We start from the raw sequence: 25,159 nt of genomic DNA, 5'->3' as shown, positions 1-25,159 counted from the left end.
ACACTATTTGTATAAAGCAGTAATTTACTCACTGATAGCGTAATTTCTCGAAATAACACCTAACAAACCTTCATTTTGTCTTACACATTTTTTCTTCTATTGATATTTAATATAATTCTAATTAGTGTCTAACAGTACAGTTTGCATTTAAATCTAATCGTGTTTTCGCTACATCTAATGAAATAAAACGCATGGACCCTTTTGGTTTTAAAAACATGTATATAACTCACACAATTTCTAGTTTACATTGACTTTCACTCCGGTGGGAGTATACTTAAACATATTGTGTTGTATTTTTCACAAGTGTTATGCGCATATGAACTTGGTTACGCCCCCCCCCCCCACACACACACCTCCCAGTTAACTCGTTTTCAAATGAACGCGTGTTACACTGATCTTCTTAGGCGGTAATCCAACCTTTAATAGATAGAGCTGTGTTCTGTATGTGTGTTTATGACCATTGTTTCGTGTTCGTTGGGTCATTACCTTGTGCTTTAAACAGGGTTTATGTTTGATTATATGAGAAAGGATGAACGCATAAGTTTTATAAGTACTTACATCAAGTCTGATGTATGCGATGTATGTCTTTGTGACATTAATTAAATGCATATTGTGTATTGTCTTTGTGATATTAAATGTATCTCATGTAATGTCTTTTTGACTTAAATGTATTTCGTGTAATGTCTTTGTTACTTAAATGTATCTCGTGTAATGTTTTTGTTATTTAAATGTATGTCGTGTAATGTCTTTGTGACATTAAATGTATCTCGTGTAATGTCTTTGTGACTTAAATGTATCTCGTGCAATGTCTAATGGGCCTTAACATTGTGCAACGAAACAATATATTTGTTATTTTAGACGCTACTGTGCATTTCTGTGTAGTTTCCATTCTGCTATGTCAAAACAGCTTGCCAATGTACTTGGATTATGGCCTTTGCTTAATAACACAATGAAAACTTCTGGGTCATGCTCAGCAGTCGAAAATAATCCCATTTAGAGGCACAATCCAAGAGCCCAAACAAAAAAATGAACTAAAGATACAAACATATAAACACCACACAAAAACATACAAACACAATAGTAAAGCCTCAACACATGACATCTTTATCTTGCCCATAATGATTCTTGTCCATGATTTACGGGTCTGCCTTTTATCTTAGTTCCTGTGCTTGTTGATTCCATTCAAATACTGCTGTGGTTGATTGTTGCCTATGCAATATGTGACTTATCCATCTCCAATTCTTCAGAATTAACCCGATGAATGGTGGTTGCTCTGTCGTAGCCCAATCATTTTGGCTGGAATTATGTCCGGTCATAGGACACGTCATATCTTTCTCAGGCACTGTTGAACACAGACTTTACCCAAGGCGCTTAATTGGTGCGTCTCGAGAATATAATATAATTTAAGCTTTGTACAGAAGAAACTGGCACAAGCCTAAGCTTGATCTTTTGATAGGTGTTTCTGTTGTTCTATGCTGGCTGTAGAGAAGAGAAGTCATCACGGGCCTATCGCATTGTTTCTCTTTTATATACCATTGTACCCTTTGTTTTGCTGACTTCCAAGATATGTGACGCCCTCAAATATGAGACAATGAATATACTTGTGTAATGTGCCCTTTAGACAAAACACACATACACACCTACACACGAAAATAAATCATAATCCATTTCTAAATCGTAATATACAACACCATAATCGATCATTGCATCGAAGGTTATAGAAAGTGTATTTCTGCATTAAATATTGATATAAAAATGGTAAAAATCGTTCTTGTCTTGAATAGTTTACTATTGGCCCAGAACATCATCGACAGATAAATAAATTAAACAATGAACTATTTTTTGTATATTTTTTCCAAGTCAATATTTGAAACTACAGAAGCAAGACCAGTAATCGAAAGGTTAAACATTAAACCGAAGCCAGAAACACAGAACAACAAAACACAGACACGCTAACAAAACATTACCTATCGAATGTATACAACTAGGTGTGTGCATCAAGGATTGCTGGGAACCGCCTTGGAATGGACAGCATAATGTAAGTTTACTAGTTAAACTAGTTAATGTGCACAACCTCACCCTTATACCAACAATCTAGACTACAGTAAAATCGTTAATGGTAAATATTTGTTAAATTGGTTTAATTAAATTAATGGTGAGATTTTTTATTTACTCATTCAAACACATTCATAGATAAATGATGTAATATCAAACGCCAATTATCACATAAAGGCAAACGAGTGAAACACGTAGATACATAAATATGATTTCTTACAGTAAAAAACATGTTTTCACCATATATCTTATGAAAAGTAAATTGTCAGTAGTAACATTGATTGTCTAATTTGAGACCCATATAAATAAGGAGAATGATTCAATAAACTATCATACTAGTCATAAACATTTAAGGTGGAACGCGACCCTGAGCGAATTTTCGAGTTAATATCTGAAAATTGGTATATGAATAGAACAGCATATTCCCAGTGAGGGACCTCATGTGCGTTTTGTAAAAACGTTCACGCACATATGTTTTATTTCGCCTGTTTTACGGTTGTTTCTAATTTTGTCTAAAACGTTGTTTTTTTCGCGGGAAAATCGGCGTCGTTTTTCGCTGAAAAGTGCGCCTTTATTTAATTTTTGAAAAAAACTGCTCGTTTAATTTTTGATTTTTTTAAACACATGTATTCAATTTATTATTGCAAATCACCTGATATCAAGAAAAGTGTACCTTACCGACTTCGTTTTTGCGCAGTATCAAGTAATCTAACCCCTATGCCTGTTTCTTTTTCAATATGTATTGTACTAAAACGTTTAGCATGGCGTTAATCGAATTATTGTTTTTGTTAATTAAATGATAAGATTAGAAATCTTAGAGTGTCTGATCAAATTTTTGTTGGGGATATTTGTTATGGTTGTTGTACAAAATATCTAATTCCACACAAGACGGGCGCTAAATTGCCAGCTTTATAAATCAACGGATGTCTTAAATCTGGCGACTATCTTAATGAGGGGCTTTCTAAATTATTAAGCAATCTCATAAGCCGAATGATGATATTTTGATAATACACATCAATAATCGTTCAAGTCATGGGACTATGCTGATAAGTGCTTTGTTTTTCATATATTCATCTACACTAATAACATAACAGCAAAAAGTTCTACTGCTTTATTAGTTACCAATTTCTTTGATAAGTATCAGTGGAGATCTGCAGTTGTAAGGCTCTTAACTAAGCAAAAGCATAGTATATCTAGCGCGTGACACACATTTCATTCACAAATAATAACTTACAAACCCAAAAATGGTAATCGACAGAAATATGCATTGTTATAAGCACAAACACATCCGGGCAGTAGAGGGGGTGCAACTGCCCCCCCCCCCCTTAAAATCATCCAAGTTTACTTCTGCTACACTGATGTTGCACTTGTTCAGGAAAATACGATTCATGAAGGTATCTAAACAGGTTATGCAGCTTTTAAATGAAGGGGATGGAATAATAATCATGAAAAGGCAAAATAAGTCGAGATACAATGGTAAGTGTAAGAGGGAGTTTATTCAGCTTGCTACGAAAGCAATCTTGGTTTGCTAAGAATCGCCAATATTTGGGTTTTTGCTCGCGAAATAAACTCACTCCTCGTCGACACATAACTATAAACATGTAATATTTTCCACCCAATTTATATTAGGGAAGCACATGAAGTTTAAATGAATACTGACCTTCATTTCAGTGATATAAATCTCGTGTTGAAACAAAAGTTTCTTTGTCACCCTGACAAAAGGATTATGTTTTCAATGTAATGCTTGATGAATGATAATGGAAGTAGGAAGTGAAAATAAATTCAGATGGGAATATATCTTTTTGTTTAAACGTCTTAATTAATAGTTTGTAATAGGCAATTGTAGCAGTAATGTTGTAAAATCAATATTGAATATTCTATCAAATGAAATGGTACAACATGTCTTCCTTAAAATCATTGGTATTGTGTTTTTGCCTATTAAGCACAAAAGGAATGGATGTTATATTACGGAAGTCACAAAATGTGGTAAACGAATTTCAACCTTTGACGCTGATTTGCGATCTAATGGTGCTGCATCCATTTTCAATGATAAACTGGATCAGCAACGGCAACACTGAATTAAGCAAGGGACGTTACTGCTCACCGGAAATTGATTCCACAAAGGACTACAACATGAGTTGTCGAACGCATCGACAATATAACTTGACTATCAACAACGTTACTAGGAAGAATCATGGTGATATATGGTACTGCCGTGAAGATCATTTCTTGGAATCCCAAAGCAACGATGTAGAAATTCAGGTCAAAGGTTTGTGGGAGGAAACTAATTTACAAAAAACAACAACACCAGTATATTACTTTCAAGATCACTTTCACCACATTGCATATAAAAGTGTGCATAGCTGTAGATATTTATTAAGATTATTTTTCGAGATTTTGCCTGTAGTTTCTAAAATCAAAGGTGGAAACATGTCACTAACAAATAAGATCTTTTTATTAACAAATCAGATTTATTGGAAGGTTTTCATTGTAAAAAACTGAATAGATGGATCATTAGTTTGTTATTTTAAGGAAACAGTTCCAATTGTTTAGAATGTCTTAATGATTTGTAAAGAATGATGTTACGAACTTGTCAGCTATTTTCCTATAATTACCAAGATAACTTCAAACTACTTCAATAATTTGCTCGGTACATGGACAATGCTCGGCAGAATTCTGAGACACTATCTACAGGCATACGCGACACAAACTTGTCATAAGGTTTACTTTTTACTTTATTCAGGATTGTTTGGATAAGAGTGAGGTTTGTGCACGCAAACTGGTTAAAACCCCCAGTATATTTACATTTTACTGACCGTTCCAAGGCCGTACCTAACATTCCTTGATAAACAATTACCTATTTTATATAGTATATATGCACTGTGTTGTTTGCGGAGTTTTGTGCTGTTGTTCCATTGTTCTTGTTTGTGTGTCTTTTTTGTCATTGTGTTTTATGTCTTTGGCGTCTAACCTGTGCCATTAAACGGGGTTTGTGTTTAAACCTTTGTCTACTGAGCTTATTTCTTTAGTGTTTTATTTGAATATTGATCACGTGTTACAGAGTTGAAACCCATCGAATATACGTATTCTAAACATTTTCTTCTCTTTGCCCTCGTTTTTAAAAGGAATTGAATTATCATATAATGTCTGAACAATATTCATTGAAACAGCCTCTAACTTTTCTCATTTCAGTTCGTATTTCCAACATCAGTCTATTTACCGAAACACAATTCGTTATAGTATCTGAAAATGAAAATGCGTTAGTTCAATGTGTGTGTCACGGAGGGATTCCGGCTGGAAAAATCACGTGATTTTATGACAAAGGAACACCGGATGACGCCAGTGATGATGCCATTGTAACAGAGACGAAAAATGAAACAATCACACAAACGGATAACACAGTAACAACAAAGAGTTACATGGCCCTTAAAGGAAACACTGCGCTTATTGGAACTTCATTATACTGCAAGGCCAGCAATGATAGTGTCAACTGGCATTTTAGTAACGGCACAACGATTGCTGTTTTATGTACGATTTTAAAGTATTTTCCCCGCATTTACTAAATTGTAAAATCCTGCACTTAACATAGTAAATACCTAAATGCATTAGTAATCGATACATACGTTACCAAATGCAGTTCTCGAGCGTAATAATACGAAACAGTTACTTTAGTAAATTAAAACCAAACATTGTATTGTCACGTTTACTTTATTTTCTTATCTCATGATGCTACCTTCAGAATGGCTACGGAAATTGTTTGTTTTTTTGTTTTCAATTTTCAGTATTACCATCTTTTGTCGAAGTAACGCACCCACGTACACAGTTTGTAACTGCTTACGAAGACAAAATCGTGTACTTTGAATGTGTTACGTCATCTGGATATCCTGCGTCTTCTATCACATGGTATAAACTGACCAATGAAAGTGAGGTCATTACAAGCGCAGACGCTTCTATAACTTCAGAAATGAAGGACAGGACAATCGTAACAAGAAGTGTACTGCACAGCAAATAACTCTGCTGGAACTTTGACTTCGAGAAATCGAGCTGCTGTTCATTTTCATCAAGTAACAGGTTAGCGTAAATTATTTAAAAGTATTCTTCTTATGTCATTGTTTAATGCAAAAGTATATAATAATGAGTAGTTGCCATGAATGTTAATTTAACAACATATGAATATTTAGCTTTTCTGTTTCAGATTCCACCTTAGCAAAGGTTGCGATCGGGCTGTCATCTATAGCTGGAACAGCATTAGTCTTTTTTGTTGTCGGATGTTTTATATTTATGAAACTGCGTTCATCCAAAGAAATAAGGCAATATCATTATCGATGTCATAGGATAACTGATCTTTGTCTAAAATTGTCATCCGTTTTGCTTAACTTCATTTTACTGAACTGCTAACTACGGGACATGTTATTGTCATAATTGCATTGTGGTCGCATAACAGTTCTATATTTCGAGTGTTTTCTCTCGCCGTTACAGCCATTTGCTTAGGTGTGCGTTTTCTAGTGATTTATAACATTTACAATGTATTTTCATTGCATTATGATCAGTGGCAAACACTATGAATAGTTCAAAACTGATTGTTTTCTTCGTCCGTTTAGTTATTTTTGTAAACTTAAAATATGTTAATTTTGTACAATCGTCATTTTAGATATAAATACAATCTAAGATATAAATTCAATCTGTTGTTCATGCTAATATTGTTCATTTGTCGTTTAAGTGTTTATATTGGTAATACCTATAAATGTTTGATAATACATAAATGTATATTTCAGCCAATCCACGAGAGAATGCACATGATTCAGAACACGTGAATCAAGCAAATGGTAACTATTTGGTTCGAATAAAATATCTTTGAAGTGTTTGAATTAACAAATTGATGTTTTGGCTATTTACCTGTTTTCTTGTAGTTACTGAAAATTCAAATATTGATGTACATCGACAGTAATTTACATGCCTAAATCGTTTTTCTAAGATGTTGTGTAAGGTCATATATAATGTGAATTGATCAAAACAATGTTTTGTTATTGTTTATTTATTAAGTTTTTGTTTTGTTTTTCAGACCAAGGAAATGACAACCCCAGTTGCAGAGTTAATTTTAAGTAAGTATTAATCAAACTTTTTGTTCATACATAAAATGTTATATTGTGTTTCTAAAGGTTTATTTGATGATGTATTACCAGATTTATCACGTGACATTAACAATTATACCGAAAAGATCATAGCTGTTGATTTTAGGGCCAGCGCAGAAAACAGCAGCTACTCGATGTTACAAATGTATCAGACCACAACGCTTAAAGAGTCATACGAACCGCTATAAATAAGAAATTTACCACGACGGTATTCAGCCCTTGTACATTTAAACTGATTTTTTTCAATTAATTAAGCAACACTTATGGGCACATATCTGCGTTTTGATGACTATAATGTCTACACAAAACAAGTATATGTAATTGAAAATAGCATTTTTATTGTATTTTAAAATAATTAACGACAAAATGATATATTTGAGGTTACGGTCCAAAATGTTTTTACCTCATAAATTCAAATGCTAAAAGCAAAACTTTCGACTGGAACAAAATGTAATTTCTGATTTTTTTACAAATATGCCGTTCATTTCGATAAACTGTCCTTTAAATCCAACTGATTTAAGCAATAAAAGGCTATGTAATGTTTATCAATAGAAATTCACTCACTTTAAGTTAAGCACCGCTCATTTTACATGTCATTTTTTTCATTAGGCCGTAAGTAAGCAAAGTTATGTTTAAACTTTTGGCTGATGAGCTTGTTTCTGTAGTTTTTCACATTAGTATTATAATCCAGCAGAATATCATAAGTATCTTCCATGGCCGAGAGTGTAAGATAGGTTCATTATTACCCGGGCGTAGGGTGTTTTGCGGAAACGAGGTTTACCGAGTTTCCGCAAAACACCCTGCGCGAGGGTTGGGATAAACCTATCTTACACGAGAGGCTATGGTAGATGCTTTTTCTCTCATCTATGTTAAACAAAATGAAGTAAAAAAAATTTTTTTGCTGGAACTCTTTTGTGCGGAGTGAAACTAAATGCGTTTGGATATGTGATAATGCGTGGTTGCCATGGATATGCGCGCAGTGATTCAGATTATGTTAATAGTCAAATCGGTCTTTAAATAATTCTAAGGAGAGTGAAGCAATATTTCTTGAAAGGTGCGTGAAAACCTTTTTAAGGTGACATTTGAAGCGAGAAATAATTTATTAGCATTCAAAATATTGCCACAAGACAAGGTTTCTATGATGCTACAGACGACAGTCCTCAACAAGGGAGGTAATTACAATGTGATGATCATTTAACAGGAGTTCCATACCGGAACTCGTTTTATCTTTGCCCGTTGGCAACGCACTCTCTAAGATTTTCATATATGTGTCCTTTCTGATTGCAGGTATTGGACTGAAATCAAAGTACTGCAACTATAAATACTTTGCATTACTCAGACTTAAACAAAATATCAACATAAAGTAACAATCTCACTGTTAAATATAGAGGGTGCATCCTGGACCACACCCATGCACCTGTCATTTAGGTATAACATACGGTCAGCTTAAAAGCATAAGTGTGACATATTATATTTCCTTGTCATACTAAGACATTAAATTGACTTTTAAATGTGTTTTTGGTCGGACAGCGTTCAAAGACCTTAGTCGAATTATATGCAAGAACACGCTCGGAAAAGCAATCAAGCGAAAGTTTAAAGATGCACTCTTACTCCAAAATAAGATTTACCACAATTAACAATATTGTTTTAATATTCCAAAAAGGATGAATAAATGTCAGAAAAATGTTTTTTTATGAGGGATACCGAGTTAAACTTGAAATAAATGAGCATAAAACACGGTATTTCTACCTTATGAGACTATAGTAGACCGCAGTAAATATTTTAACATTCACCAATCATTTAATATTTTTGCGCTTTCTCCTATTAAATGCACGTTTACAATCCTGTTATCAGTAATTAATATTTTCCATAAATGTATTATTTAGTAAGTAATTAAAGGTATATCACTCAATATTGATGTTTTTCATACATGTGTATGTATTGATTTTGAATAAGTGTGTACACTTTGAAGTTGATCGGTTTTTGTAAGCAAACTAGTTTTATGGTTGGTAAACATGTTTTACTTTGTTTCATGATGATATTAGTTTTATGAATTCGTTTTTCCTTTTTTTGGTTTGAAAATTGTATTAGTTGTTTTTGGAAGACCAAAACCTAAACATCAGTTAGCGCTAAACGTAGACCTCCTTTTAGATGGTCTGAGTTTGAAACGCCACTTATAAACATGCCAGCTTGGTGAATGCGTATTGAATGTAACAGTATGATGAGATTTAGGGTCAGAAGAAAACTACAAGCTCTATTATTTACTTAATTAGAAGACTTAGTGTTAATTTACACCTTCATTCATAAATAAGATTTCACACTTACAGAGTGTGCGGCGTGGACTACCCACGTGACGTGGTCATGTTTCATGCGCTACGGCGGGACCGGCTCGCCCCGAACCTTGGTCACTTCTGTATAAAACTAGAGACCTACCTCAGGATCAACAAAATACCGTACCAGGTAAGACGCCTAATGGAACCAATGCATTCAGGTTACATGTTCATATGATCGACTAATCATTCTGAACTACACAAGGTAGCTCAGGCAATGGTAGAATACTACGTAATCCGCGAGTTTCGAATGAAACCTAGCATGCTTGGAAAATGAAAACAAATACAACCAATCTCACTTTGCATGATTTCCTTTCATATTTTTTTAAGAAAGGTTTCGTAACGCACCGAACATCTTAATATTAATGTATGAACGGCGAATGTCTTCTGTGTCAAGCATTTATAAAAAAGGATTTAATGCACAAGGTGTGGTTTACCGTTTTTGTTTACATTAACACTTGCAGGAGTCATCGTAACTGGTACTTATGTGGTATAACCATTGCCTTGTCACTTTCATAGCGGGTGTTAAGTCACCTTCTAGAACACCATAGTGCTCTTGTGATGAACTATTGAAACAAACATTCAATGGAAACAACAGATACAACCCCGGTCGCATTTGATTCCACAAAGATCCTTTTGGCACAAGGTGCTATACTAATATCAAGCATTATAATCAAACTATTCTTATTAGTAGTGTTTGTGCTTTGAAATGGTCAGTGCAATTGAGTACACATAAATATTTTGAAGAAAAATTACGCTTCGTTTTTGCTTTTCTTATGAGCGTTTTCTTTTCTTATGTTATCATTTCTTATTATAATATCTTATCTATATTGGTCATATTTTAATGTGTTTTAAAAGTATTGAAAATGATGTTGATAGTGAAACTGGATCTTATTTTGACGAAGCGATAGTATAACCAAAGTATTCATAAATGAAACAAAATACTTTTGATATCACCATTTTCAGTTTGATGGTACTTCAATGCCTCGACCAAAGGAGAAAGTCCCCTGGATTGAATACAACGGCGTCACGATGGGAGATTCCCAACTGATCATACAATACCTTGAGCAAGAGTTTAAGGTTAGTTTTTATAACAACGCGGTAACTCTCCGAAAAGGTAGTGTTTGACTCATTGTTGGATCAAATACCTTGAGCAAATGTTTTAAGTCAGCCATATTCCACCCACTTAACTTCATGTATCCACTGTAGAAACAGTTTAAGCTCAGCAATTATAACACCGTTACTTATCTCCTGAGTTTGTTGTACCACCACCACTGATAATACAGGACCTTGATCAAGAGTTCAATGTATAAGAGGTTGGGTTAGCTATATGTAGACACTATAGGTCTTGAAGTTCCCGTCCCTTCATGGGATCGTGTGTATGTTCAAAGTGTTTACGCAAATATTTGTTTTAGAACTAATATTATAAATGTGCTTATCTGCAGGTGAATCTAAATGCCCATCTAGCCTCGAAAGAGCGAGCAATAGCCTGGGCTATACAGAAGTGGATCGAAGAGTTTACATACTGGTGAGAACACTTTAGTGTAATACATATCATGTAACCAAAGAAAATGTTATAGAGCGAAATCATCAAGATTTTATGCTTTCTCTGATTTTCGATCTCAACAGGATCAAAAAGGGTTTCCAAGATTTTTTATTGATTTTCTTCTTATCAAAATGTTAAATGCCAGACACTTTAAACACATGAAGACTAATCAATTTTGATCTCTTCATAAATATAACACAAAAAATAAATTTGAATTATCATTCTTTAATAAAGAAAAAATTAAGAAAGCAAGTCGCCATGAACATCAAATTATTAGGAACGTGAAAATGTCTTTTTCAAAACAAATCGTGTTTAAAAAATCGAATACCAGCTAAAACCAAAATTTCCATTTATTTCAAATATATTTTATCTTTATGTTTTTCTCTCTTTACATTATGTTAAGCAAATGGGTCACTCACTGATGTCGTAGTTGAAATGAAGTAAAAGAATACAGATTGAATGGTTGCATCTTTAATGACGTCATTTCATAATGAAATATTATTTCTTTCTTAAAATGTCGGATTTTTTTCATTTTGAATGACGTCATATTTACATATTTTCACATGCTGAATCTTTATAATGACGTCATATTCAAAATCTAGTAAAGCTACTATAATCCTTTTCAGGTTGAATGTTTACACAAGATGGGTGATTTTCAATGATGACATGTTCAAGATCCAGTCTACATGCCCAAAGTACATGAAGATACCAATGCGTAGGAAGGTTGAAAGCATGCTGCACGCGGTCGGCGTTGGTCGTCATAGCAAGGAAGAAGTTCACGCGATGATGGTGAACGATTTAAAACAGTTTTCAGCTATTTTAGGTAAGATCATTCATATTGGGTGCCTTTGAATGCCCCCAAAACAGAATTTTTACTTAAGGCGTCGATTATCAGTAGGCCTTATTTTATGTTCAAATATTTCTAAATGCGTCCTTTAAAATGTGCTTTTCACATCCTAAATATTCACAACTAGACTTATCCTACCCTTAAAATTTCTTCGAATAGGCGATTGGAAGTACATTATGGGAGACCGGATATGCGATGTAGATTGTGCCGCGTTCGGCATTCTGTCCCAAATCCGCTGGTGTACGCCGTCAGCCTGTCCAGGAAACGCCTTGCTGCAAGGTGAGATAACTACTTCCGGTTATGAGTAACTTTTAAAAAGCACCAAATCAAGGCCCACATATATTTTTTTTATATTTTCCCGATTAAATTACTGCCTGTACACACACTGTTTGTCATAAAAAGGAAAGACCCGTTTAGGGTTTGTTTTAAAAGAGGTTTTATACCAGTACACACGTTGTTCCATAATCCATTCGTAATGAAAATGCTTCGACTTTGTTTTCTACTTATTTATAGGATATGAATTAAGAAATGTCACAGACTACATGGACAGAATACGAAACGAGTTTTGGCCGGATTGGGGAGACATAATAAGCCAGGCTACATAGAAAACTTAAAATAATGATCATGTGGATGTATATTGTTATTGGACTAATGCATATCACCGTTATTCAATAATCTCCATATTTATGTGTATAATGTGCATATTGGACTAATTTTAGCAAATAAATTATACTCGAAGTTCAAAAAGACTACATTCAATAAATTTAATGCCTTGAAATACAAAGGCAGGTAACCAACACATTTCTAGATTCTTAGCTTACTCGCAAGATACTACCTTCATGGCGCGTGCCCACACCCTTACTTAACAATACCATAAGAGCTTATATTTAAGTAAATAAACCATCCACAAAATACCAAACATTGTTTTAGTTATGGCGGTGAGCTGTTTCCTGTCCATAAGTGAACGCAAACTAATATATAATCAAATTAGTATTGGTTGTTAAATATCGGCCGCAAAATGATCCATAAGCGATCATTGTTTTTATCATTTGAGTCTGATGTGCTCCGTTGAGGACAAGGACAGTCTTTTTACAGTTATTTCTTGATGATGTTTTCTACTAGCGATTCAATTCAGATGGGACGCAACAAGAAGTTGTTGATCGCAAAACAGTTCAACTCGTGAATACCAAAAATGAAACATGCACTCGTAAACAGCTCACGCTGCTCTCTATGTGAACGAAACTTGTTCATCTTAGCCCTCGTGAAAACTCGGTAAACCTTGTTTCCGAATCGGGTTTGGATAAACCAGATTACTCTCTTGATCACGAAAGATGGTCGAATCTCGTGATGTCGAAGTCGTCGGGACCTAGAAAAAATATTCGAGATAAAGAACCTTCGACACATCCTCAATACAGAAATACAACACCAAACCAACACATTTGAGTCCTAATTTTGTCTTATGTTTACATCCGCCATTGAATCGGTATTGTAATATATTGCCGTCGTAAAATAGCAAACTTATTATTGGAAAACAAATGATTATTTTTCTGTCAGTTTTATTTCATTCACATTTTTATCACACAATCATTTAACGCTGAGTCCTTCTTTTTATTGGTCGACCAGAGTAGTGGAACTATCATCTGACATTTAGAAGTTTGGGGCCTATTTGAGATTGAACCAATGAAATCTCCATGTTTTTTACATAAACAAATATCATGAGCTTGAGCAATGAATGTCTCTTCTTTTTAAAAAAACATAAGCAAACAACTTTATTTTTTCACACTTACCAATTATGCTCGAAACAGTTTGTTATTCTAACACGCTCGGTTATTAAGCAACATGCCCTAAACCGTCATGCTTTTTTCGCACCTAAAGCGCGATCTGCATTTCGACATAAAGAACACGAAAATATTTGAAATTCGACCACAGGGACTGAAAAATGACTTCGACATAGCGAAAACATTCGAGATTAAAAAATCAACATATGCGGAATCAATTTATATAGAAAAAGAAGGAGGAAACAATCGGGACAGTGGAAGAAATCGAGTAATCAGAGATCGACATAGCAAGTTTGTAATTAACCCTCTAGTGCATTCGTTCTGCTTGTTTAAGAAAACATAACATACACATTATTATTTCAAGAAACAATCTGATATAATTGTTATGTTATCATAATAAAATGGCATATACATATAAATATATACCATTAATATATCATTATATATTAGAAGCGTCAATACGATGATATTCAACATCATTATGGCGTTGTCCATGACAAAATACTATAATGGTTTATCAAATTAATTAAACAACGCAATAATGTCGACGTAGATATATAGAAAACGCATCGGTCTTCGTATGATGAATGGCATTCCTTGATATACATTTAGCAACGACCTGTGTATGGAGGTTATTATATATACTGTATATACACTGTTTATATCAGTTAAGAACCACCTGTTATATTCTGTATCATATCACCAACAATGAATTTGAACGACCATTAGAGGGAGAGGAATACTTCCGTTCTTAATATCACTTACACTGTCAACCCTTCCTTGATAAAGAGCAGTAACTCCATTCTGAATATGATCAACACCGTCAGCGCCTCCTTTATGAAGAGCAGTACCTCCATTCCAAATATGATCAACACTGCCAACGGCTCGAAGCATCGGCGTAATTTGTACTATATTTCCAAAAGCCGTTAAACCCAAATAATCGCGACATATAAGAAAAGAAATATCTATTATGTGGCTGAAGTATGGGACGACTGTTAACACCCACCATACAATACTGAACACCAGCTGTAGTCAAACAATATCTTCGGATGCACAAACTTCATCCAAAGTATGGAAATAAATGTGTAAATCTTAATCTTAATTCCAATATTTCAGGTTGTTTTGAGTTTTAAAACAATTTAACACGTATAATTTGTTAAACAACCATATTCAATACATTTTTGGAATATTATCCAACCCCCCTCCTCAGCCCCCAGGCACTAAATTGTGCACCGTCTCTTTCGTCAAAATAAAAACCTTGACCTGCATCTAAAAACAAAGTGATATTCTCGTGTTTTTATATCCCTACATGTCCATGTGTTTAAAGTGTTTCATTAATTGTCTTTCAATGAAAATACAATACATAGATGGCACCCTTTTTGTTCATATGTCAAACTTTGGTTCGTAATCATGTATGCGGTGAACCTAGACATTAAGCAGAACATTAATCTGGATGAGTATTTAGGTTACAATGTAACCTTTAAAAGCATTCTTATCATATTTCAATTATAATATCCGTACGTCTTTGCGAGTATTATTCATAAAATTTGGCTTGATTAAATATTCCGTTCTGTTCATACAATTTGGCTTGATTACGGGACATCTCGAGTTAAAATTACTGTGCATTTTAGGTGTGAATTTTCTCAAGATGTAGAGCAATGTTTTAAGTTGTTGACATTTGAGAGCGCTATCTAGGGTATTGTATATTACAACTTCCTGGACTGAAGGTCAAGTATTTAAGTGTCTCAAAATAAGATCGTCAGAATTTAGTTTGGATTATGGAATCCTAACGAGATTTTCTGCTGGATAACCGGTAGTACTTTCTCACAGGAGCCGCATTATGTTGTTAGAGTACAGGAAAATAAGCAGCACAGGACGCAAACAAAGGTAAAGCCACTTAGTTTTTAATTTTAAAGCTATTTCCTGTTCTACTCAAATCTTTCAAAGACTCACTTAGGGTAAAATTACATACAGATTGTACAGATAATTTAATATTTCAAATGAAAAAGAAATCGATTAGCAACTGCGTGTTCAAAGGGTACCAAATATAGAAACAAACAACTGGTAATGACCCCAATTTCTCAAAATTTCTTAAGCATTATGCTCTTAAGCCAAATAACAATCTTAAATTTGAATTCACAAAACAACAGATAGTTGAGCGTGGTAATCCATACTTTTTCCTTCTTTCCTTTTAATTGGAGAATACTGCACAAGGTAAAATGGAATGAAAATTCCACGAACTGGTACTAGTCTGAGTTTATACTTAAAATGCATATCCTTTTTTTATAAAAACTTCTTTCCTTAATGGTGAACTTTAACCTTTATGTAACACTTAAGATATATAACTCACCACTTATGGTCAAATGATGTTATAAGGCTGGCCATTCACCCCCGAAGGTGAATATGGATCGAGGCGTTTGCTGAGGTCAGTTCACTTTAGGGTGTCCTGAAGTGGGGAGTCATATTTCTTATATCATACCAAACATTATAAATTATAACTAAACATTTTAAAATCGCAATCGATTGGGTTTTTACCTGCCACGAATTTTCGCCACTGTGAAGATCGCAAAGATGCAATCAGCAGTTTTATGAAGTCAGCCGTCAACATATTTTGCACAAGTCTGGACCGGCCAATAATGCTATATGGACCGCTGTTTTTTATAACACTGTTATCTTATTAAACTACATTGATATACGGACCGACCAGCTATATATATATACAAAGAAAGGATACATTTATGTAGGTTATACTATCATTAAATAGTTATATTTTATTAACCTATTTACCTAAAGACTTGAAAAAAAGGGTTTATAAAAATGGTTCTTAGTATTGACATGGTGTGTTTATATGATAAAAATTGAATTGACGGGGTACGGGAATCTCAGATACAAGCATAAACGAAGGTCTCAATAAAAAAATGCCTACAATAAAGACAAACTAAACTTCATGTTCAACAACACTACACGTACCTTTGAACCATAACAATGTTAAAAATTGAAATAAGATCTTGTGTGTGTCATTGTGCAAAACTGTCCTTTCTACCTCTCCTTTAATCTAAGCTTGAAGAATCTACATGTATGGTTTAAACATCAATGATTGTCATTTGTTGTTTAACACCGGCAGGCTACTAGCTACCTTAGGTAGATCGTCAGATTGTAGATTTACCACTGTGCGTTTTTAACACGTTAATGACAGTGAAGTATTTACACTGCTTGGCTTCTCTCTGCTATTTCTATTGCATTATTGTAAGACTGAATTGATGTAAGTGAACGATACAGTATCCCATATTTTCACTCATTTTACGTCTGACCTATAACTATTTGTTCAGGGTATGCGGCTTGGACTACCCACGTGACATAGTCGTCCTTCATTCCATAACACGTGATCGTCTCACACCAAACCTGGGCCACTTCTCGTTGAAGTTGGATACCTATCTCAGAGTCAATGCTATACATTATCAGGTAAATTTTAACATTAATTAACAAATTAAATATAAACATTTTAAACTACCAGTCGTACGTTTTGGTTACTGTTTGATACAAATGATAGTTTGTGAAGCTGTTTCCATGATAACAACTTCGTATGATGTAGTTAAAAAAGAAGTTCTAACGATTGTTTTATTAATATCTAGTAGCTGGTGAATTGTGATATACCAATCTAATTCTGGATCTGTATAATACAAGCCTATACAATAATGCTTTACATTATTAATGATTAACTAATTAATCTTAAAGCTATAAAGGAACCTGCCATGCGCACATGCCACACTTACCCCTCGTGTTTGTACCTTATAGTTTGACGGACAACTACTTCCAGGACCAACGGGGAAAATTTCCCTGGATCGAAAACAATGGCGTGACGATGGGAGACTCACAGTTTATCATACAGTACCTAGAGAAAGAGTTCACGGTTCAATAACTTTGAAAGTGATATGAAGTAAACATTTTCCTTTGAAAGAAATTTATACAATATATTGTCAATCAAAAATATTAAGTTCCTTGTCGGGACGTAAATATAACAAAAATATTGATAAACGTTTTTGACACAATGCAGTTAAACTGAATTTTCATTTATGATGAAATGCACTTACTTCTTATTTAAGGTGAATCTGAACTCTCACCTGTCTCCAAGTGAAAGGGCTCTAGCCTGGGCCATACAGAAGTGGCTAGAGGTGTTCACATATTGGTAAGCATGATTAAGGGTTGAAATCAATCGTTCCGAGTTCTTACAATAGTCGTACTCGAATTTCTACCCAAAGATTCTCCTTTTTATACTGATGTGTTCACAGTTTTTACAATAGCTGAACGCTTGCGGTTTATTGTGGTTCATTTTGTACCAATGTAACCCTAACACTAGGTGTCGCAGTAATTGAATCCCTGCCGTTGGAGGTAGTTTGACCTTTACCAATGAATTCCCAGTAACTGGCGGGCAAATTATTTTCTAACCAATCGTCAACTATATTTGTACATAAGGGTATGGTAAGATACCCTATATCCGGCAAATAAAGCATTTCCATCTTATGTTTTGTGCTTTTGAGATTTTTTAATTGTTGCCTGCTGCCTGTTGAAATGAATGAATAAATTGTTTCTCATCCATGTGCTTTTTATAGATGACGATCCCCCAACTTTGTGCCTGAACTGACATGAACTTAGAAGAGAGTTTGTATTTTCAAACCATAGGCGACTTCTAAACTGAACTTTTTTTTCTGAGGATATGGTGACTTTTATCTGTCGTAGACTTTTCAGCGGTGCGTTATAAACGGGTATCTACGGGTAATTGAAAATCGTATACCCGGGTCCAAAATGTGTACCCGTCCAAGCCCTACTATACATCCATATACACGTACACGCACTGTCTTCCTCTCTACTACCATTACCCATTACTGGTTGAATGCGTTTACAAGGCATTTCCCATTACAGGTTGAACGTGTATACACGATGGGTGATTTTAGTTAACGATATGTTTAAAATGCAGTCATCTTTCCCCGCTGGGCTGAAAAAACTTCTTGGCAGAAAGATAACATCAATGTCGTATGCTGTTGGAATATGTCGCAATTCAAACGAAGAAGTGCACGCGATGATGGCCAACGATTTAAAGCTGTTTTTGGCAATGCTAGGTATTCGGTCAAGTATTTCAGACTTGTGATTATCATTCTAAAATTTAAATACGCTAGACTATCAGAATTGTATGTATACAATACTGATCTATTCAATATTTTTTGTAAAAGGTCACTTAGTAGATAGATATATGTATGGATATATCCGGCTATTATAATTGGAAACTCACGCACATATATTATATGAAACTTTCTAACCACTAGTTGCTCTTAATTTGGGCCATTGTATGGTTAGATTTTTATGGTACAGAAGAGATAACTTATAGTTAAAAATATTTACTGATTTTATGAATGTTTATGGATATTTTCGAATACTTTAAAAAAATAAGTAATAGCGCTGTTGATAATGGTCATATTTGCATTTTAGCATTTTGAACTTAATTTAGAGATGCTTAAGTGCACCATGAAACAGTTATATCATATGTCTATAAAGATATATGTGTCAATGCCACGCAAATTTTCATCTAGGGTATTTTTAAATGGTTCACATGGTAATTCAGAACATTGAATTTATTTAATAAAATTCAAAAGGTTTGTGTTAAAAACAACATTACAATAATAATTTTTATATAATTCACTTAGAATATCAATTTTTGTATTAAATACAACTCTTATTTACTGAGCGATATTATGTTGTAGTAAAAAAAGATAATGTCATATTGTCAGAGAAAAAATATTATTATTTCATTTTAAAACCGAATTAAATAAATGGTTTAAGATGATAACTGCTAAAGTATCAGCTTGAAGGGTGCGATAGCGTTTATAACTTAAAAGTAGTGCATGTATTTGAAAGTTTAGCGTTTCAGTAAAATTGCACATGAATCTCAATGAAATACCAAATAGCTCAACTTGAAAACGTTTTAATTTTTCAAATGAAATATTGACATGATATTTCAAACATTTTAGTCCGTTTGCATAAACAGTTTCCGAGAAATTTAAAAAAATGTTTTATATATGTATTTTATTAAAAAAAAAGTTTTAATAACCTTGTTTACTGTAAACCCCTGCCAAAAAAATAAATTCCAAATGAAATAAATACCCTAAAATCAAGTGTTGTGCTTATATTAAATACCAGGGGTTAAATTGATCTCACCTCTAGATTTGGAGCAGGTTTGTACCCATAAAGTGTTCCCCGTTAGTATTTGCGTTCAGAACAACATATTTGCACATGGAACTTTTTGTCCATAGGGTTATATTTGCCCAGGAGGGTATATCTTGTTCAATAATCGTAAAAGTATACTTCAGAGTCAAGCAATATAATATTTCACCTCATGGAAACAGTACTTTTGTTGGCGACGCCATGCGAAGCATTCAATTGGATAACAATTTTGGATGAAAAGTTTTTTTTATAATATTAAAAAATAACATTTAAATGAAAAGTAACTGAGTTTTGAACAATTAAGAGAATTTCATAAAATGCTAGTTTCTTTACACCTTTACACCTTTTCTGTCAGCAAATAAACGAAAAATATTAGTTGTTTAGCTTTTTTGTATTGACATTTATTGATTTATTTATGTTATGACAAAGAGCAGTATGAAAAATATATCGGCCATATACTAATATGTGCTTTTCATTGATTTTCATCAGACTCTTAGAGCAATAGCAACCTTGTCATCACATTTGGTTTGAAACGTTGTCTTTTTAATAAAGATCTAAAGCTTTCCTATAGTATTTTTAATTGAACGAAAATATTATTTTTAAATCACAACTTCTGGACAATGACTTTAAATGAACAAACTAAAAACATTAAAATGATGTGGTAGTAATTGTTGGGTATTTTTATAACTCTGACCTGAAAATGACCAAAACCTTGACGTTACAGTAGTCAAACCTGTATGTACCATATCCATGTTAATACTCGTCCTTATCTAAATTAATATAAAAAATCAATGATACAGGGTCAACGCCAATGCCATAGAACAGAAAAAAACTACCAATCATTAGCCAGAAATATGGAACAACCACACACAACTCCACAAACAACTCTGTACATGTATGATATATAAATATAGGGTTGTTTATCAAGGAATTTTAGGAACCGCCTTCGAACGGTCTGTAAAATGTAAATTTACTAGGGTTGAAACTATTGTATGTGCACAAACTCACTCTTAACCCTCCAATCCCGAATAAAGTGAAAACGTATATGGAAACTTTTATCAAAGTATGTATTAACTTGAGGGAACTTAAGAATAAAACAAATAATAATAAAACTAATAGGTTAACGAAAACCTCAAGTACTTTTTATGATTTAGGATACCAACTCTATCTAAAGACAGAGAAATACCATTTAGAGTACATAATGCAAAAACTGTTCAAAGATATGCTGCAGTTATAGTTGGAAACTATAAGAACCCGCACATTCTGCCTTTGCAAATAAAAAGGTTTAAAACTGTGTGATCATATAATTTCATAATGAAAAGCATCATTGTACTTACTCTGGGAGTAAACAAAGAAACCATGATTCAAAATAGAAATACAATATATATTTGCTAAAATATTCTTCAAAATGATAAATATTGAAATAAAGTAACGCTGATTCATTCCAAGTGATTGAAGAAGTCAAGAAATTTGCAATATCAAAACAAAATGTTTTAATTGATTTATTTTTATTTTATGGCAGTCATTTTGACGCTATATTTGATCTATCGGTCCACACCACTCGTTAAAAAAGTAACGCTGATTCATTCCGAGTGATTGAAGAAGTCAAGAATTTTGCAATATCAAAACAAAATGTTTTCATTGATTTTTATTTTTTTTATTTTATGGCAGCCATTTTGACGCTATATTTGATCTATCGGTCCACACCACTCGTTAAAAATGTTTGTTAGCACTTCGATAAAACATTATTTGCCTAACTCCTCAAACATGGCACTTTTCACCAGAGTGTCTCTCAATTGTTATGTGTAGACAATTAATAAAGGAATATAAGCACGAGATGAAAGAAGCTTTTGTTTCTATTGAAATAATTAGTTTAAAAGCAAAGACTAAAAGGATATTGACAACATATATGCTTAACATGTTTACAAAACACATATAGAAAAATAAAATAACTTAAAGAAGAAAACAGAATGTGGGTCCATTTCATTAGCGAACATATTTTTAGGCGGAAAAGGCTACCATGGTAGCATAAGGCTTATTCTATTAAAAGAATATTTGTATTTTATCGATGTTTTTGTAAATATTTAAAAAAACAGTTAAGGCAATATAAGGTTTGTATTAACTGAGGTAATATTACAATTTATTTATTCATGACCATTCCTCTGTTTAACATGAAGAATGATGTTGGATATCTTGGACTAGTATCTAATAATGGTCTATAGTGGATCCGAGAACGATGTAGCTAATCGGATTAATTGTTATTAATAAATGACAAATAGTTCGATTGAAGTCATTGATGTACGACAATAAAATTAACTTGCATATTGAATACCACCCCTGCTCTTTTTACATGTATATTACATGCAAGCAACGTTTCAGAATTTTAACCAAAAGAGCACACTTTTGTCATGCTTTGACTGTGTTACATTGATTCTATTCATTTTGATGTATTTCTAAATTGGAATAGAAACAAACAAAAACAATTTGACATATAATCGCTTGTTGTATATCTCGTTGAGTGTGTATTTTGCTTCTAAGGCGACCGGAAATACGTTATGGGAGACCGGATATGTGACGTTGACTGCGCAGCGTTCGGTATCCTGTCCCAGGTCTGCTGGTGCACGCCGTCAGCCTGTCCGGGAGTTGCTATGCTACAAGGTGAGATAATTACTTCCGATAGGACGTCATGCGGCACCATAAACATTTATTCTTATTTTATGTACATTCGGAATTTATTTTACCATACGCTATTAGTTGAACTGTCAGCCTTTATAAGCAAAACATGACTTGTTCTCGAATCGTTATACCAAAAACCATTTGTTTGCAAACTATTCTGTTTAAAATAATATGTTTTAGGTGGTGAATTAAACAATGTCACAGACTACATTGACAGAATAAAGAACGAGTTTTGGCCAGACGGGGAAGAAAAAACAAGTCACGCGGCACAAAAAGCTTGATGATTAAACTATACAAACTATTTAATAGCTTGAGGACAAGCAACGAATAAAATACCATCAATGACGTTGATTTAGCTAGAATTGTTTTAGTTGTAAGTGTATTCGTAACATTGCATTTGTTGCACCATTCATTCCAGACGCAGTCAGTTCGGCTTATATTTAAAATGGTGTTTTGGCTGTCAATGAACACAAGATCAGTATTTGTATAATGTTGAACAGATATGTATATATGTTTATACATATTATGTTTTTGAAATGATTTGATTAGAAAAGCAAACTTTTGACAAATTATGCAGTCCAGAAAGTATAAATTTATTCAATACATTAGGAAATAATCGTTGTTCAAAAGTTTGCGGTTTACATTTGCCCGAATACTTTAAGTTCACTTACTTATCTACATTGTAACTGACAAAATATATGTTTGAACCAACTATTTTGGCCGTAGCTTGTTCTCTAGCTTGTTGACAACAATGAATATTACATTTGTAGTTGAATTAAAAGAAAGAGATGCTCTTTTTGCTTGAACTTTGAATAGTTTGAAAATCTGTATTGCAAACATTGATTTAGAAAAATCTGTATAAAGTAAAAGACATTTGAATAGTTACTTACGGCTTTTAAACCTAATATGCTTGTGCAAATATAAACTAGTTCTTAGTACGTTCAGCTGTAATGTGCTATTTGACTGGCTTCTTCTTTGATAAAAAAATCAGGTTCATTTAATGGCCAAGAATGTTTTAAGGTTTAATAATTTCGAAAAGTTTACATTACTTTAATATATCTAGCCTTTAAAGCCTTGAAAATTGCAGCATGAACTTATTCATACAGTTTTGTTTCAAACCAGATGTCAAACATTAAGCCTGCTAATTGGCAGGCAAGACAAACGGGTCACTGCGGATGATCTGAATTTGTGAAGAAAACATGTGAACAAGTTATTTTTATTCACCTTTAAACATGAGGTTTGTCAATTTAATTTATCATTTCAAACACCTGAAGTTTTTTTTCAGAAATCAGTGTTTAGATTATTCTGTTGTATTGGTCTTGATGAAAGCAGTAATTGTATTTGCCTTTAAAACCTAAACAACACATTGTTTCATGATTTTGCAACAGCGTATGCATATGTATTTGACAGCTGATTATGTAAAAATCCACAGTTATGAATAAGTTGTCATGGTTATTACAAATGAGTGTGGGCTTTAAGTTGTTAAGTTGTCAAATTTGCCCCTATGATCGTGGCATATAAAATATATCTTTAGAACGTTTCCCTGTGTCAGAGAGTCCGGTTCAGTCAAGAAGCTGGGATGGACTCAGATGTACTGAGTAAGGTTTTGGGGCGAGCTTGCGTTAGCCAGATCGCGTTTGTTAAAATTCTCTTTTTAACTTTGTAAATTGTAATCACTGAATAAAACTTGGAACGGGAAAATAGTGTCTTTACATTCAACGTTGACTTATGAGTTCTGGTTGGACACTGTAAGGGTTCCGCAGCGTTATTCTACAATATATAAAAATGGCCATATTCACGCAAATGGGTAATGACTTCTACTCAAATCAGCTAAAGAAACAAAAGAGGTGTCCAGATGAGTGCAAATCAGCTATTGTAGCATTGTCAAATTTGTAGATATGCTAAAACATTTTACCATTAATAACTCTCCTATTAGTACACATCTCGACACCCTGCATTTTCTGTTGACACTATTATGCTAAAGTGTTTCCAAAACACTACGCATATATACACGTAAAAAGCAAAAAGTGCAAATTTGATAAAACACCTTGACAACTAACACAATGAGCCTACGTATACATTACAATGGCTTAATTCACATTAACTATTAAGGAATATGTTAGGTTTAAAAATGATTATGTCTACCCTTTCCTTGACCTTCTAAGTGCATTCTATGCTTTGAGTTTACATAAAATGACCGGTTAAAATAAGTCTAAATGTGTTCAGAAAACAGTATCATTCATAGGCTTAGAATCATTTTTATTTTTTTTTGTAAAAAGTAATCAAGCAATTACCGTCACTGACTGTTTTTGTTACATCGGTTGTGACCCGTGGTGACCAATGTGAGAACTCTTTTGAGTCACTGATTACAGTTACAATCTTGAAATACATATGGAATAAATTAGACTTAAGCTAACTGTAAAACAATGTTTATGTCAAGTAGTATAAAAACGATAATGCGGCTTAAGGAACATCCAATAAGAATGTTTGTTCTGCCCTTGCAAACTATTGTACCTCAATGTTATTGTTCATACTTGTTTGCTATTTGCTGCAATGCCTGCTAACTTACCATTAACAGT

General features: G+C 33.5%; 2 protein-coding genes across 2 annotated transcripts; both read left to right on the top strand.

The window, feature by feature from the left end:
* Positions 1–6,817: 6,817 nt before the first annotated feature.
* Positions 6,818–12,756, top strand: LOC128204970 (failed axon connections homolog). Its single transcript, XM_052906365.1, has 8 exons — positions 6,818–6,881; positions 7,118–7,157; positions 9,515–9,647; positions 10,484–10,597; positions 10,963–11,045; positions 11,690–11,886; positions 12,070–12,189; positions 12,424–12,756. Exons 1-8 carry the CDS (start codon positions 6,818–6,820, stop codon positions 12,513–12,515), a joined length of 843 nt encoding a protein of 280 aa, XP_052762325.1. The 3' UTR covers positions 12,516–12,756.
* Positions 12,757–14,498: 1,742 nt separating this feature from the next.
* LOC128204969 (failed axon connections homolog) lies at positions 14,499–22,861 on the top strand. Its single transcript, XM_052906364.1, has 7 exons — positions 14,499–14,593; positions 17,018–17,142; positions 17,477–17,598; positions 17,792–17,874; positions 18,609–18,805; positions 22,443–22,562; positions 22,761–22,861. The coding sequence occupies exons 1-7, from the start codon at positions 14,499–14,501 to the stop codon at positions 22,859–22,861; spliced, it is 843 nt and encodes a 280-aa protein (XP_052762324.1).
* The last annotated feature ends 2,298 nt before the right edge of the window (positions 22,862–25,159 follow it).

The sequence above is a fragment of the Mya arenaria genome, chromosome 10 (genome assembly GCF_026914265.1).
Source record: "Mya arenaria isolate MELC-2E11 chromosome 10, ASM2691426v1".
NCBI classification, from domain to species: domain Eukaryota; kingdom Metazoa; phylum Mollusca; class Bivalvia; order Myida; family Myidae; genus Mya; species Mya arenaria.
The sequence above is the reverse complement of the archived record's forward strand: the minus strand, read 5'-3'. Positions and strand labels throughout refer to the sequence as shown.

Coding starts and splice junctions, on each gene's coding strand:
- LOC128204970 (XM_052906365.1), top strand. CDS start 6,818: ATGTATATTTCAGCCAATCCACGAGAGAATGCACATGATTCAGAACAC. Junction 10,598..10,962: donor ACCTTGAGCAAGAGTTTAAG/GTTAGTTTTTAT, acceptor GCTTATCTGCAG/GTGAATCTAAATGCCCATCT. Junction 11,046..11,689: donor ATCGAAGAGTTTACATACTG/GTGAGAACACTT, acceptor AATCCTTTTCAG/GTTGAATGTTTACACAAGAT.
- LOC128204969 (XM_052906364.1), top strand. CDS start 14,499: ATGATCAACACCGTCAGCGCCTCCTTTATGAAGAGCAGTACCTCCATT. Junction 17,599..17,791: donor ACCTAGAGAAAGAGTTCACG/GTTCAATAACTT, acceptor TTCTTATTTAAG/GTGAATCTGAACTCTCACCT. Junction 18,806..22,442: donor GCTGTTTTTGGCAATGCTAG/GTATTCGGTCAA, acceptor TTTGCTTCTAAG/GCGACCGGAAATACGTTATG.